This window comes from Blennius ocellaris (genome assembly GCF_963422515.1).
Source record: "Blennius ocellaris genome assembly, chromosome: 11".
NCBI lineage: Eukaryota > Metazoa > Chordata > Actinopteri > Blenniiformes > Blenniidae > Blennius > Blennius ocellaris.
In genome coordinates, this window is record NC_137660.1 from 14,896,090 (window position 1) to 14,910,472 (window position 14,383).

At 42.2% G+C, this 14,383-nt stretch overlaps 1 protein-coding gene across 1 annotated transcript; it reads right to left on the reverse strand.

Moving 5' to 3' along the window:
- Window positions 1–4,314: 4,314 nt before the first annotated feature.
- Window positions 4,315–13,855, reverse strand: accs (1-aminocyclopropane-1-carboxylate synthase homolog (Arabidopsis)(non-functional)). The gene is made up of 16 exons (XM_080504282.1): window positions 13,646–13,855; window positions 12,847–13,486; window positions 12,024–12,748; window positions 11,854–11,913; window positions 11,630–11,700; window positions 11,425–11,494; window positions 10,465–10,531; window positions 9,165–9,262; window positions 8,930–9,007; window positions 8,628–8,728; window positions 8,051–8,140; window positions 7,898–7,943; window positions 7,604–7,745; window positions 7,135–7,277; window positions 6,873–7,026; window positions 4,315–5,189 (listed from the first exon to the last, which is right to left on the reverse strand). The coding sequence occupies exons 2-16, from the start codon at window positions 13,460–13,462 to the stop codon at window positions 4,771–4,773; spliced, it is 2,880 nt and encodes a 959-aa protein (XP_080360408.1). The 5' UTR covers window positions 13,463–13,486; window positions 13,646–13,855; the 3' UTR covers window positions 4,315–4,770.
- Between the last annotated feature and the right edge of the window lie 528 nt (window positions 13,856–14,383).

A 14,383-nucleotide genomic window follows, 5' to 3' on the forward strand; every position in this document is an offset into this window, starting at 1 on the left:
TACTGTGTTGTCGGGCATTTGGATCACGTCTGCATTTCTCAGACAAATAAATGATATAGAAAAATACAATAGAGCAATTTCTTTTCGAAAGCTTTTCAAGTTTCTACAAATATGTACAAAAACATAACTAAGCATGACAATGACATTCAGTCTGGAGGATACATGAGCAAACAAAAGAACTGACATCTGCAACAGGGAAGTTCAGGCAACTTAGCAGCAACACAATCCATGTTTTGTTGTCTCGAGGACTGAAGTCTCTCATGATCATCACAAGATGGCACTATTTTAACATTGATGAAGTGTATGGTAGTGCCTTCAGAAGCACTCAGATAAAGGTAGACACTCAGTGTTTTTTTGATAGTGTTGTGGATAGGCGTATTCATCAGTTCTCAGCAGAGAATAAAAACAGATTAAGGGTTTCACATGTTTATATTTACAACCTCCCATTTGACGCCCAACCATCTCACAGCACTGTTGAGCCCCATAACATTTTCATTTCAATCTGAAATGAAAAAATAAAGAAGGGAAAAACCACAACAGTCAGCCATACACAACTCTGAGACTCCTTTGCCCTTTAGGATTCAGTCTGTGTGCATCAGTATGCAACTTGCACATATACTTTCATTTTCTCCACCATGTCCTTATTTCTGAACACCATTCAAGGTGATGACATATACCTCTTTAAAGCCCAGCCACTTCCAAGGTTGGCAGAGAAGTAACTGTCGCTGAAAGACCGCTTTGCCGCTCTAAGTTGAGAGGAAATTCTCCAAGACTCTACAGCCTTTTCTAAGTCTGGCAGGATGTCCGGTACTATAATTTGCTCAGCAATAAAGACAGACGGCTCCACGATCAGGAGTAACGTCCAACCTAAAGCTCCCAGCCAGTAGGAGGAGCCCAAGCTGGAGAAGTTCTGGCTGATTTCTGTTCGGTGCTGATAGGTGAAGAAAGACCAGCTTAGGAGGAAGAAGAAACCTGGAGGAAGAACAGGGGAAATTATTCATATCATGCATCACTGCCAGGAATTAAAAAAAAAAAAAAAAAAATCATTCGGATCAATTATTACATGCCTGGAGCTTTAGAAAAGTGCTTGCGCAATAACGAACTTCAATTCCAAGGAAAGTTAAAAAGTCTCTTGAATAAAGTACTTCCCCGTAGGGCATGTAAATGACTGGTTCATGAGGAATTCCTGTAGGCGTGGGATTGAGAACAAACAATCCTACCCTAACGACTATTCCGAGGTGAATTTCGCATTAGAGGATTTTTACCACTTTAATACTAGAGGACATACTATTTTTGGAATTCTTAAGACGCTAATTGATATTGCATGGTTGTTCTATACCTGTGGAGGCCATGGTGAGCAGCAGCAGAGTGGTGGGGTACAGTGCCTGTCCAGCCATCAGGAGGGAACGAGTGTTGGAGTAGGATCGGACTGTCTGGTACGTCCAGCAGAGGGCAAACACCAGGCACAGGACGCCAGTGCTCACAGCCAGCAGGAAAGAAACAACTGCAAACACTCGTTCTGCTTCCAGTGCTGCAACATAAATAAACAAACAAACAAATAAATAAATATATGAGAGCCGCTCCAACCTTACACTCACTTTTTGCAGTATGTTTTTGCGCAGAGTAATTAGCAGCAATAAGTCATCACACAGACCTAAGTGTTCATGAACTTGTTGAGCTTTTCTTTCACTATCTTACATTCAGAAAGTGAAATGAAAGGGACACAAGAAGCAGTGAAACTTTTGATAAGCAGTGACCAGGCCAGGGGTTTTCTAAGCAAAGGAGGGATTTCCCCACACCATTTGAACCGTGATGGCTATTGTTAACAGTCACTGGGATTCATAACCAATAAAGCAAAGCAAGAATTTCCCTGGTTTGAGTCTGGGTTAACATTGGGGGTCTTTCTATGAGGAGTTTGCAGTTTCCTTGTGGATCTCCAGTTTCGTCACACAGCTCAAAACCAGCATTTGAAGTTAATTGGGGCCTCCGAATTAGCTATTCATGTCAGGATTTGTTGTTGTCTGTCTCATTTTGTTAGACTTGTATTGGACTGATAACCCTGTCTGGCCATGATCAGCTGTTATTGACTGAGATTAATGAATTCAAATAAAATAAGGATGAATAAATGGGCATTCTCTCTTGTGTTACATTAAATTGCTTTATTGTGCTCCCATGCAATGTTTGTTTTTTCTTTTTCTGATATCATTTCACAAAAATGCATCAGGAAAAACTCCCGTTGGTAAAATTCCTCTATCAGGATCAGACCCAAAATTATTTCTCTGGTGCCCCCCAGGGGAGGCTAGAGCCACATTTTGTGACCCAGAGAATATCGGTGAGTATATTTTGTGCATATTTACTATCACAGTTGAATGTTGTGTACGGCCTGAGCATCATCATAAAGCATGTTCTGCAGATGCACTTAATCATCTTTATTCAGCTTGTGATTATTAACTTGGATTTTATTGTGTTTATTGCTAACCAAGGTACCCATACATGTTAGTATTAATTACCATTCAACTTACAATTAACTCTGTTGGATTTTATTATTATTACTGGTGTAAACACTGTGCTGTACTGTGAATCTTTGCCAGATGTAATTCATTTTGATTGATTTTTACCTGGCTTTGTTGGCACAACATATTTACTTTTGTCCTTTTTCCAGTAAAGAATTGTGGGGGAAAAAATACCTTCAACACTTATGCAAGTGAATAGTTATCTTTTCATGTACAGTACATCTGCTAATATATAGGACAGAAGGAGTTATACTTGATTGGATTCATAGTGAACATGAAAGAAAAGTATTACCTGGAGACCTACTTTTATGGGGTAATGACAAGAAAAAGATGTAATTGCCAAAGACTTGGTTTCAGGAATGCAGTGTATCTGCCTTCAGTGTAAGAGCTTCAACAGAAGAACGCAAATCTGAGAGACAGGCGCAAGCTCAAGCTTGTTTACCACTGCTGGGAAGCTCTTCTGCAACCCAGCGTTTTGTCATGTGTTCCTTTTAATATTGATCCTCTCCGGAGATCCAGAGAACTAAACAGTCTGATTCCTAGCAGATCCAGTGCCTCATCAAAACAGCCTTATTAAACACATTGCCTTCCTTCACACATATTATTCAGTCAAGTGACAGCTTCAGACTGATCACAAGCCTTATTTGTTGACTGCAGAGAGATGTCGGAGAGATTAATGCAGCTGTTTCCCTCACCACTGAAGACAAAATCCTCCTTGTGGTTCATCTGATCAGTTCTGGTGTTATTCCACTCAGTCCACAGCCCCCTGCCATTCAGCCATAAAGGTGTCCAGACTGCATAGCACACACACAGGCAGCCTGCTAATCCCAGACAGGACTGAGCAAACCTGAAGCGACTGATGGAGTCATCCAGCTCTACAAACTTCATTTCTAGAACAGGACAGAGAGAGCAGTGAAGACTGGAATTAGATGGATGATTTACTGAGGGAAAATTATCTTCTAACATTATCAATCATATAATTAAAATCAGGATTGAGGATATAGAATTAAAATTAAAGTCCAATCTTACCTTTTGTTTTTCACAAAGTGGAGTGAAGATGTGAAGTTACCTCTGGATCAATGTGTTCAAGTACAACAAAGTCAAGCACTCAAGAACTACTGTAACAATACAGTGCACACAATTTCAACATCCTGACACAATGTTGCTTGATGACCACAAACGCTCCCCTGCTTATCAGACCCTCAGTGTAACTCCGCCTCCGCTGCAATGGAAACTCCCCCATCTCGGGGCAAATATTTCCCCTGACATTCTCCACTTTGATTCACCAGAGAAAGTGAAAGCTTTAGCGACGACCACTAAATATTTGAGGAAGCAGAACTTTGTTTTGCTGACAGCAAGTGAACATTGTTAATAAAATATCTCCACATGAAAGGCGAGTTAAACTGTCAAAAAATGTGTTTAGTTTAGAGATCCACTACAACAGCAGTGCATTACAAAGACATTTGTAAATGTCATGTAGGAACTGTGTGTGGGAGAAGGGGTGTCACTGGTTGATGATACGTGACTGAACATTTAAGGAAATCCCACTCTCAATTTCACACAATGGAGTGCAATGCGTCGTGGGTGACAGTGTTTTCCACCTCGGACATCTCTTCCACTCGTCACAATACCACGACCACCCATTTTCCTTCCGCGCAACGTAACAGCAGCCCACGGCACAGACCGCCCAAATGAACATCACAATAAAAATGATTTTGGAACAAGTTTCCTACAAAATAACAGTTAGATGATGGGACAACATCATCTTGTTGTATAAAACAAAATGAAGGAAAGGCAAAGAGAATAATAGACACCTTTATTCACATATCATTTAAGTAGTACATTCTGAAAAAAACAAACTGCATACGACTGAAGACCCAATAAAGCTGTACAATCCATAAGGTTGGCAACCGACAGGATTTCAGAGTACAACAGACTGGTTGACTTATATTTGGCATATAGTTCAAGTAAATAAAGATATTTGTACTTTTACATTCCAAAAACAAGGAAACAACGATAAGGCCTCAGGATGTAGAAAAGTACTTTGCCATGCTCTTAAAAGCTGGCCTTAAATGTTGTATGGTTCTTCATCTCTCTTTATGCTACTCTTGGCAGTTTCACTGCTCACAAACAGATTTTAACTCATGTCAGGTGTTCGTGTTAAGCTTCTAACCAGAAATGTAGTGGTGCAAGAGGGATGCTGAAAGTGCCGCCTCTTAAAATCTGGCAGCGATATTCATGCCCATTCATCCCGCGCTTACTTTCCGGCTCTTTGCAGCAGAACCTTGAATACATCAAGAATTTCTGGGTCCTCCCCAGCAGACAGCTCAGGGGTGTTTTTCTCCAGCCAATCGGAGGAACGTATCTGATGCCTGAGAGTACCAACCAACGAGGCCAGATCCTCTGCCGGCTTAGAGGCTTGGCAGTCCAGCAACACAAACTCCTCAGTGGCCACGGAGTCGGTGTCAGGAACAGGACTCTCCTTCTCTTTCACCCAGTCTGATGAGTTGCTGCTGGCCGTTGACGTCGCATTGACAAGCGCAGCATTGTCTGAATCTGCACTGTCCTCTTTCACTGACTTTGAGGCCTCCTCAACTGCTCCTTTGACGGAGAGTGAATCGGAGCCTGTCTTTTTTACTTCAGCCTCTTTCAGGGCCTCTTTAATTCGCTTCAGGCCTGAAATCACACAAAACATTACCAGAACATCTCAGGTAACTATTACCCAATCAATACCAGTTTGAAATACACGGCAGAAAATAAGATGGAACAACACAAATTGTACTTGAACAAATTAATTAATACTTGATCTGATTCTAATGTCGTGCAGGAAATTAAAATGAACAGCACAAATTTACAAAAGAGCACACATTTCCCAATGCAATGGAAGACTGAATGTCTTTGGACACAATGATACTACTGCAATCAGGAAAGAGATATAGGGTGGATATAACAAATCTAAATTATCATATGTCCCTCACTCAATAACATTGACCACTGAGTGAGATATCACAGATATATATTGCAAGTGTCTAAGTGTAAATAGATTTTTTTTTTTTTTAATGGTTGTATGGTATTTCTCGTAAATAAAGTAAACCTTCAACCTTGATTTATAAGCAGTATAAACAGTACCATATGTATAAACACTTATTGATCACTTCAGGTGGGGTACTTCACTTGACTCAAATATTCGCTATACCAAAAATGCTGCATTCATAAAAAGTAACAAAGTTGTTGGTATTGAAATCATCACGAAGGTTTTAGCCTTAGACTGTGTTGATTTTTCAGCTTGCAATTCAAATTGATATTTAAGTAGGCTGCACTAATTGAGTGTTATGCTTTGACCACTCCACTAAAACAAAAATACAGGGGAAGAATATTAGAAACACCCCTCAATATAAAGAAGACAACTTCAACAACACGGAATACTACTACCATAAGAACAAATGTGTTCCTAATTTAAAAGCTCTTCAACAATCGTCAGAAAATGCACCTATATTACTGACTAAAGCAGAGCTGCTCTGCTTATTCAAATCAGAATGTACAAGAGGAACCAATAGAAAGGTCTATCAGTGTACACACAGACTGTCTGTTAAAGGGATCTTAAGAGCTGGACTCATCAATGCTTTCAAAAGCTTCATTCTAGAGCTGTAAATCACATTATGAATACGAAAGTAAAGAAGAAAAACAAACCTAAAACTCACAAACTACTATATGGGAATTATAGATGGCCTGTGAAACCCTTTTAGAGTTAAAACCAGATGAACCAACTACAAAAGCTACCACTTCATATAATCAGCTGAAACAAGGAGTTAATAAGTACAAAAGCAATCAAGAGTAGATATTAAACACCCATTAGACTAATCTGTATTTTTGTTTTAGTTAGTGGAATGTAAAATGTTTGCTAGTTAAAAGAGTAAAATGCTGTCTTTAATCTGCTTTTACTGTATGAAGAGTTATAAATAGGTTCTCTCATGTTTGATTATCTACTCTGATTTATTTAAGAGTATTCTATGCCTTTTTCTTCTTTTTTCACTTTGTTGCAAACCTTTGAAGAACTGGCGATGGACTACACTTTACAAGTTATAAAATGAATCTTCTCAATATGTTCAGCCTTGCGGCACAGTGTGTGGAGGTTGTTTCTTTTTATTTTTGATACCTTCTGTAATTCATCCTTAAAAATATTCTGTGCCGAAGCCTGCTGGAAAAATAAAAGAAAGTCCTAAAGTAAAGTAATGTTACAAAGTTGGTTTTACCATTTGATTGGATGTGGTTTGAGCATTTTCACACTTTTCACACCATTTAAAGACCAGCAGAACAATGGTATGAAGGTCACTGTGCACATTTAAATGAACAACTTACCAAGCTCAAGGCGATGGTGCTGATCTGCAAAGACGATGCGGAACCACCCGGGTGTGGAGCAGGAAAAAGCCTGGCCACAGCTCAGCACCACCTTGTGTCTTAGAAAACTCCTCCACAAAGACAGCTCCTCTTCAAACGATGACTCTCGCAGGTACTGCAGAAACCATTTTTAAAGATGTGTGGAAAACACAGAGTTGAGGAGAATTTACCCCCATGTGAGCTGCTTTTAGCTATACACAAGCTTAAAAACATGAATTCTTACCTTTCTAAAGTCAGCCCACAGATACATTGTCGCAGGACTGTTCAGGTAGGGGACACCCATTCTAAGCAGCTCTCCAGTCACATAGCTGTGAGCAGCTTTCAGTCTCCGTCTGTTCACTGGCAAAAAGTCCTCACTGATCCACGCTACGACATGAGAATGCAAAGTGATAATTGCAAAGTGAACTGCTGGTAGGTACACATTAAATACTGCACGTCTTTCTGTTACAGAGCCCCAAGCGAGGCTGGTGCCATAAACTGAAGAATGTAAAAATAGGGACTTTAGGAGGTGTGAAAAGCTCACGAGAAGAAACAAAAAAACACATTTGAGAAACGAAGCATTAAAAAAATGCAACTCAGCACATGACTAAACTGATAGCTTTTGTATGACGGTGGCTGTGTGTAACCAAATTGACCTCATATTTGTTTTCTTCCTCAAGTTATGTAAAATGCCCAGCATGGCTCATACGCACCTCTGTCTTTAAGGAGCTGTGCTACCTGGTGCTGGGTGGTGCCAGGGAGCCCATGGAACGAGCCCAGTTGTGTCAAAGCCTCCACGAGGTCTCTGTTCTCAGTATAGAGAGTGCCTATTCGGATTCCTGACATTGCAAAGTCCTAAAAAAAAAAAAAAAAATAGTAAGATTGAATAAATGTAAAAAGAACTGGGAAAGCAAACATTTGCTGCAGGAAAACTCCCCGGCCCCGTCGGCATGGATATAAAAAGACTTGCCGTCTCTGGCCTGAGCTGAGCTGAGCACAGTACGTACCTTACTCATTCCCCACATTACATGTGTCCTCTGTGGGTCAGGCAACCTGCAATAACGGGGTGTCATTAGGAGATGAAAGGGTGTCTTCAGCCGTAATTGTGGAGATGAAGGGTCCAATAGAGCAATCAAGCTGAGGTGAGGTTCATACACTACCTGTCTATACCAAGGACACTGTGAAAGGTGACTGATTCTTCAAAGACCGTCAGCATATACACTTCATCCACAATGGCATGGAGCTCATTTCTAGAGGAACGGATGAGGAAGAAAAGACCATATAAATATAGACGAAGCAGTAGTAAGCCTTGGTTTATATTTTTAATGACCGATTATGACTAAGAAATTGTAACATAACTGTAAAATAACTGTTTCGACATCTTATGTCAGTTTAAAAGTGCTGTGGTTTATGGTTACAATAGCTCAGAGCCTGGAGGCATCTACGGAGGGAATTACTCTCGCAAGATCATTTAGAAAACAATAGATGATGCAGGGGCCTCCTTGGCACATGGCTGCACTTGACAATATGCTGATGGTTAAAGAGAGGTGATAAAACCCCCAACAAGACCGTTTGATATTCCACACACGGGAAGAAGTCCTTGGTGGTAAAATAGAAGAGATCACTGTAGGAACTACATGCAGTGACTCGACAAAGTGCTTAAAGGAACCACAGGACTGCACACCAGGAGGATTACAGTGTTAGGCCCCAGTGTGAGATAATAGTGGAGCAGGATACCTTTTGGCAAACTCCAAGAAGGCAGTCATGTCCTCGGGGGTGTAGATCTCAGCCAGGGGGTTGTGGGGGTTCATCAGGATAACAGCTCGAACATTTAAGCCCTGAAAGAAACACAGTCTGTAAACTGATGCATTGTATCCTCATAGTCTTGACACATAAAGTTAAACAATATACAGTATCTCCGCGTAAATAGGAACACTGAAGGAATCCATCTGTACCAAGAACTTTGACATTGATTCTGTCTTTCCTTGAATATTCATTAAGGGTAAGTGCTTAAGAAAACAAGCTTTTAGCGAAGTCACCTGTTGCTTGGCCCTTCTCAGACCGTGTTCTAGTTTCGCTACAGTCAGTCGGAAGGGTCGACTCTCTTTGCCATCAGCCTATAAATAAACAAGCAACAAACAAATTCTTTGAGAACTCAAAAGTATTCTCGATGCATACGAGTTCACATGATGAGCAGAGGGAGTGAAAACAAGCATATTAAACCAGTATTTCTAACTCACATCAATGCGAGTATACAAGGTGCAGTATTCTTACCTCGCACTCAAGAGGAACGTGAAAGAGTTTTACATCGCTGTATAAACCAAGGTCTTCGGTGATAACGCCATAGAAAGGAGTGGAGATGAGAATGGCATCTACAACACAGAAAAAAAAAACACATAAACACATGTATATTAAAAACTACCCATCAGTCCATATACCATCCATATACACCCACAGGCCACTTCATTCGGTACAAATGCTCAACTACTCCTCAACCCAAAAGGGTGTGGATAAGGTCAAGAAGAGCTGACAAAGTTCAAAACAGATAATGCAAATGTAGAAGAAAGGTGACTGTAGGTGTAAGAAACTGGATCAGCTCTATGGGCCAAAATTAATAGTCGATGCCAGAGATCGGAGGAGAATGGCCAGACTAATTCAAGATGAAAATAAAACCAATAGCGACTCAAGTAACCAATCTTAACAGCCAAAATCTGCCAAAAGCATCTTGGACTGAACAACGCCATGAACCTTGATGGGCTACACCAGCAGAAGAAGACGACACCGAGTGTCACTCCTTTCAGCTAAGAACAGAAAATTGAGGCTACCGTTCACACAGGCTCACCACGCTTGGACATTCAAAGGGTGGAGAAACATTACCGAGTCAGGAAACTCCTGTTTTCTGCTGCAACATGAAACATGAAACACACACAACATGAAAGCATGGATCCATCCTGCAGAATATCAACAGTTCAGGCTGTTTTTGGGGTTTTTTTTTGGCACACCTTCAGTATCAATTTAGCGTTGTTTAAATTCCATAGCTTCCCCGAGTATTTTTGCTGGTCGTCCAATAGCACAGCTTTTTGGAATAATGGAATGTGACATTCATATGAAGGATGTATATCCCAACAAACCTTGCTGTCGTGTCAACATGGACCAAAATCTCTAAGGAATTTTTCCAACACCTTGTTGAGGTAAGGCAATTCTAGAGGCAAAAATAATTAAACCCAGAACAAGCTGAGTGTACTGAATAAAAAGGTAGGTGAGTGTATAGTCACAGCATTATCAACATCAAGTATGTTTTGCATTGGCAGATATTTTCACTGCTGGAATTAATTAACATCTGCTAATTAATTCTAAATGAATAAATGTGCTCTTTCTTGTAATTGTGCTGAAAAATGTGCCTCAGTAATTGTCACTGTCATACTTGTAGAAGATGGTTTTTTTTCCCTTGAGTTTGAGAAAAAGCTGGTTAGATTACCACACGCTAGTGCACACACATTTATATTCATACAGTACAATTATGGGTGTGTTGTACGTGTGTGTGACGTGTATGTCAATGTGTTTATGAACTTACCTTTCGGATCACAAATTACTGCAGCAATACACGAGAAGAGGGAAGAACAGCCATTCATCACCACAACCTGAACAAACATGCACATCCACTGCGTTATTAAAGACCCAATTAGGACGCCCAAGGAGGCCTGATAAATATGCTACAAATTCATCTACCTCGTGAAACAACTATTCATTACCTCTGCATATTAAGCCGGTCACCCTTAAAACATTGTTTGTTCACTTGTAGCAGTTGGCATTTATATAATAGTGAGTTTGTCAAATGAATTATTTGGATCCATTGTCGCCATGTTTGATAATGAAAGGCTGTAATTGAGAGTGCTGTCAGCAGGAGTTAGTGCAACTGTATAAAACTGCAGAAGAAAAGCAATTAAATAATATGACTGATGTCAGTATCAATCACAAGAGGAGACTTTTCTTTATACTACTTAGAGATTCAAATACGCAGGGACAATTCTTTTTTTTTCCTGTATTTGTTTGTGGCAGAAATCACATTTAATTCACTATAAACAACCAAAAGACACGATGTAGACCAATTACAATAAATTGCATGTGTTTTGATCAAGTTTTGCTTCTGACATTTTTTTTTCTCACTAAAACTCCCACCTGCTCTATATAGGTTAATAATTCAAACCGTAAAAAAAAAACCGCAGAAAAGCTTTTCTATCCACCCTGTTATTTATGCAAATATACTGCTGCCTACTGTATTCATTCATATTGTAAAATGGGCTGCATTTCCCTGGAATAGATTCTGGAAATATGGTAAATACTACCATATGAAAGAACTTTACATGTGTGCTTACAGCACCCACATCTGAATATGAGCTACAAATACTGCTATTACCGTGTAGGCTTTTCTCCAAACTTGCGTATTAGGCTGTAATACACCAACATGACTGTTTCCTTACACCTAATATTCATAACACGTATGTTGCAGTCCTGTAATCGCAGCACTACTCACGTTGTCAGCGTCGAGTGAGCGTGGGGAACTGCAGTAGTGAGTCAGGAACTTTGCAACTTCCTCCCTCAGGCTGAAGGGTGACAATAAAATCACTGTCAGACGGGTTATTGTCTATCCTAAAAACCATATAGTGTCTATGTCATTTTACTATGAGCTGCATGACAATTCTAATTTAGGAGGATATGCTCCACTCAATGTGCCGTACAAACTGCGCCCTCTCCAGTCTGAATACTGCAGCAAGGATTCCTCAGCATGTAGCATGTCAGGCTTCGTCAACTGTAGCAGAAAGTACAATTACATTATTGTTGAGGGCACACTTATTTTTTCCAGACAAACAACAACACATAGTGACATATTACAGAACATTACAGAACATTACACTGCTCATTATCACATCGGGTGATCATATGAGTAAAATATTGAACTTACTCGTTGATGCAGGAGATCATAGCAAAGCTTATTCTCACTGGTACCCATGTTGATTATTCCCTGGGGGAAAAAAAGAAAAAAGAAAAGCAACAACAAATAAGAGTTGCGTGTTTTCAGAAATATCAATTCATCTCTGACTGGCATTTATAACAATGAGGATGGGGGCTTACATTGGGGTTGTCTGTGTCATGGTATTTGTCAATTCCATACTGGATAAAAGCCTCCTGCAGAATGCCCTGATGCTGTCGAATGCTATTACCACGGTTGGACAGGTACACGCTTTGGCCAGGAGCCTTCGGGCCTCTCAGCGTTACCAAGAGATGTTCAGACATTTTGGAGGTCGTGACGGATGCAGGCTGTGACTTTTTTATATCCTGGGTGGAAGCGGCCCGTGCCGCAGGACTTTCTGAAGGGGGCTTTGATGAAGACGTCGACGCAGAGAGAGCAGCTGTGGTCATCTGTGAAGTTGACTGCTGAGCGTGGGGTGAGGCGGAGGGGTCGCTGTGTGTTGTGGTTGGAGCGCCTTGTCTGACAGCAAGCATCGCGCCGGTGAGCATGCTGAACAGGCGGAGCTCGTGTTGCCGATCCTGTTCCGCCCTCCTCTCCTCCCGCTGCTCTCTGCGCTCCTCGGCTTGCAGCTCTCTTTCGAGTCGTGTCTCCTCCAGGGTCTGCTGCCAGCTCAGGAAGCTAGCCAAGGCTTTGTCCAGGCTCTGCTGACCACTGTATCGACAGCCCCCATGGCCCCATGATGTCTTGCCACCCCGCCGTCGCTTCCTTTGCCTCGTGGAAGTTGGAGGTTCCCTAACGGGCTGGTCAGATGTCTCCTGTGATAAGGGACCTCCAGCCACCTGGCAGGGAGCTGTCCCAGAGCCAGGAATGTTAAGGTCACTAAAACCTGAAAATACAAAGCGAAGAAAAAAAATGTATCAATAATGTTTTATCTTGATTTCATATTCTGTAGGGATTTCTGATAACAGTATTTGGCCTGGCTACCTGAAGGGGAGATCCTTGCATTAGTGGCAAGCTCTGCTCGAGCCAGCTTGTCCTCTGGGTCCTGATCATCTCCAGATCCATAGTACATTTCAGGGGGGGGCACCCCCGAGTTCAGCATGCTCTCATCCACATCTTCACATTTGATATCCAATTGTTCTCCGGGTTTTGGTGGCTGTCCGAACAGAAAGCCGCCTGATGACGTAGGACCAAAGGCACCCACGGGGACGCCCTGCAGATACGCCTCAGGTGCCCCCGCGTTCTGGAACACCTGTTGAGCGATGACCGCTCCACCCAGGGAGGAGTAAGTGATGGCCGGACGATTCGCCAGCACCCTGTCCATCACGTCATAGAACTTCCAGGACCTCAGCTTGTGGTTGTCCTTGATGCGTCGGTACTCGAGCTTCATCTTCTTGATCTTCTCCCTGCACTGGTCACCGGTGCGGTAGATGCCCTTTTCGCGCAGCACGTGCGCGATGCGGTCGAACACGCGCTGGTTGCGCAGCGAGGTCTCCAGTTCAATCTGGACCGACTCGTCTGACCACAGCTGGAGCAGCTCCACGATCTCCGGGTCGGTCCAGTTGCTGCCCCGCTCGTGCCTCCTCCCGCAAAAGTCCATCGTCTGAAGTTACGGGGCGTAAATCTGCAGCACAGGACGAGACGCCACACTGAGATCACGAGCAGAATACCTCTGCCATGTCAACTTCGAGAGCCCAGAACAAACACCGGGCTCTTTAAACCCATCCTCTGATGTCTTGAATACGTTACTTGGTGTATATTTCAACCTGTTATGTTCGCTCACCGTAAATCAAAAGTGCAGCTCTTCGGACACACACACTGTTGTGGAGCTGTCACCCTCATGTGACATCCGCGCAGCTCCACACATGTCACGGCGAGATGACCCGGTCTGGACGGGTTCGGGACGGGACGGCTTTGTCCAGCCCGCGATAAATGAAATATCGGCGTTTCAACAGCAAATTTGTCATAACTTGGACAAATGGGGGATATGCGCGCTCCGAGACATCTACATCCGGGTTGACGGCACATGCGTGCTGTCCTTATTCCGGGATAACTTTGGTCCGTGTTAACGGGGGAGCCTCAGAAAGCGAGCTTGTTTGCACTCGTACCAGGCTGTAGCGGGGTAGAGGCACAACCATGCGAGTCAGACTCCGGCTGGGAGCTCTGCGTTATGGCCCCCTCTACCGTGCGGTATGCTTCCCTGCTGGCGCGCATGTACGTGCGTTCTTCGTCCACTAGATGGCCTGCACGTCTAGTGGACGTGCAGTGACACACTGCAGTGTAGGTCAGATTGCCTTCACAAAGAGGGATGCCTGATTTAGTAATGAGCGTAGCCCGGATGAAGTGTGTTACCGTAGAACACTCACAAAAACGAATAAAAGCAAACCGAAGAATGAATAAATAATTTTTTTTAAAGAGTCAGCTCATTCTGAGCATTAGTGGGTATGTTCCTGTGTTACTGAATACTCTAGTCACGTAACTTAAACCAATTTAGTGCTAAATATCATGAATTTGTGTGATT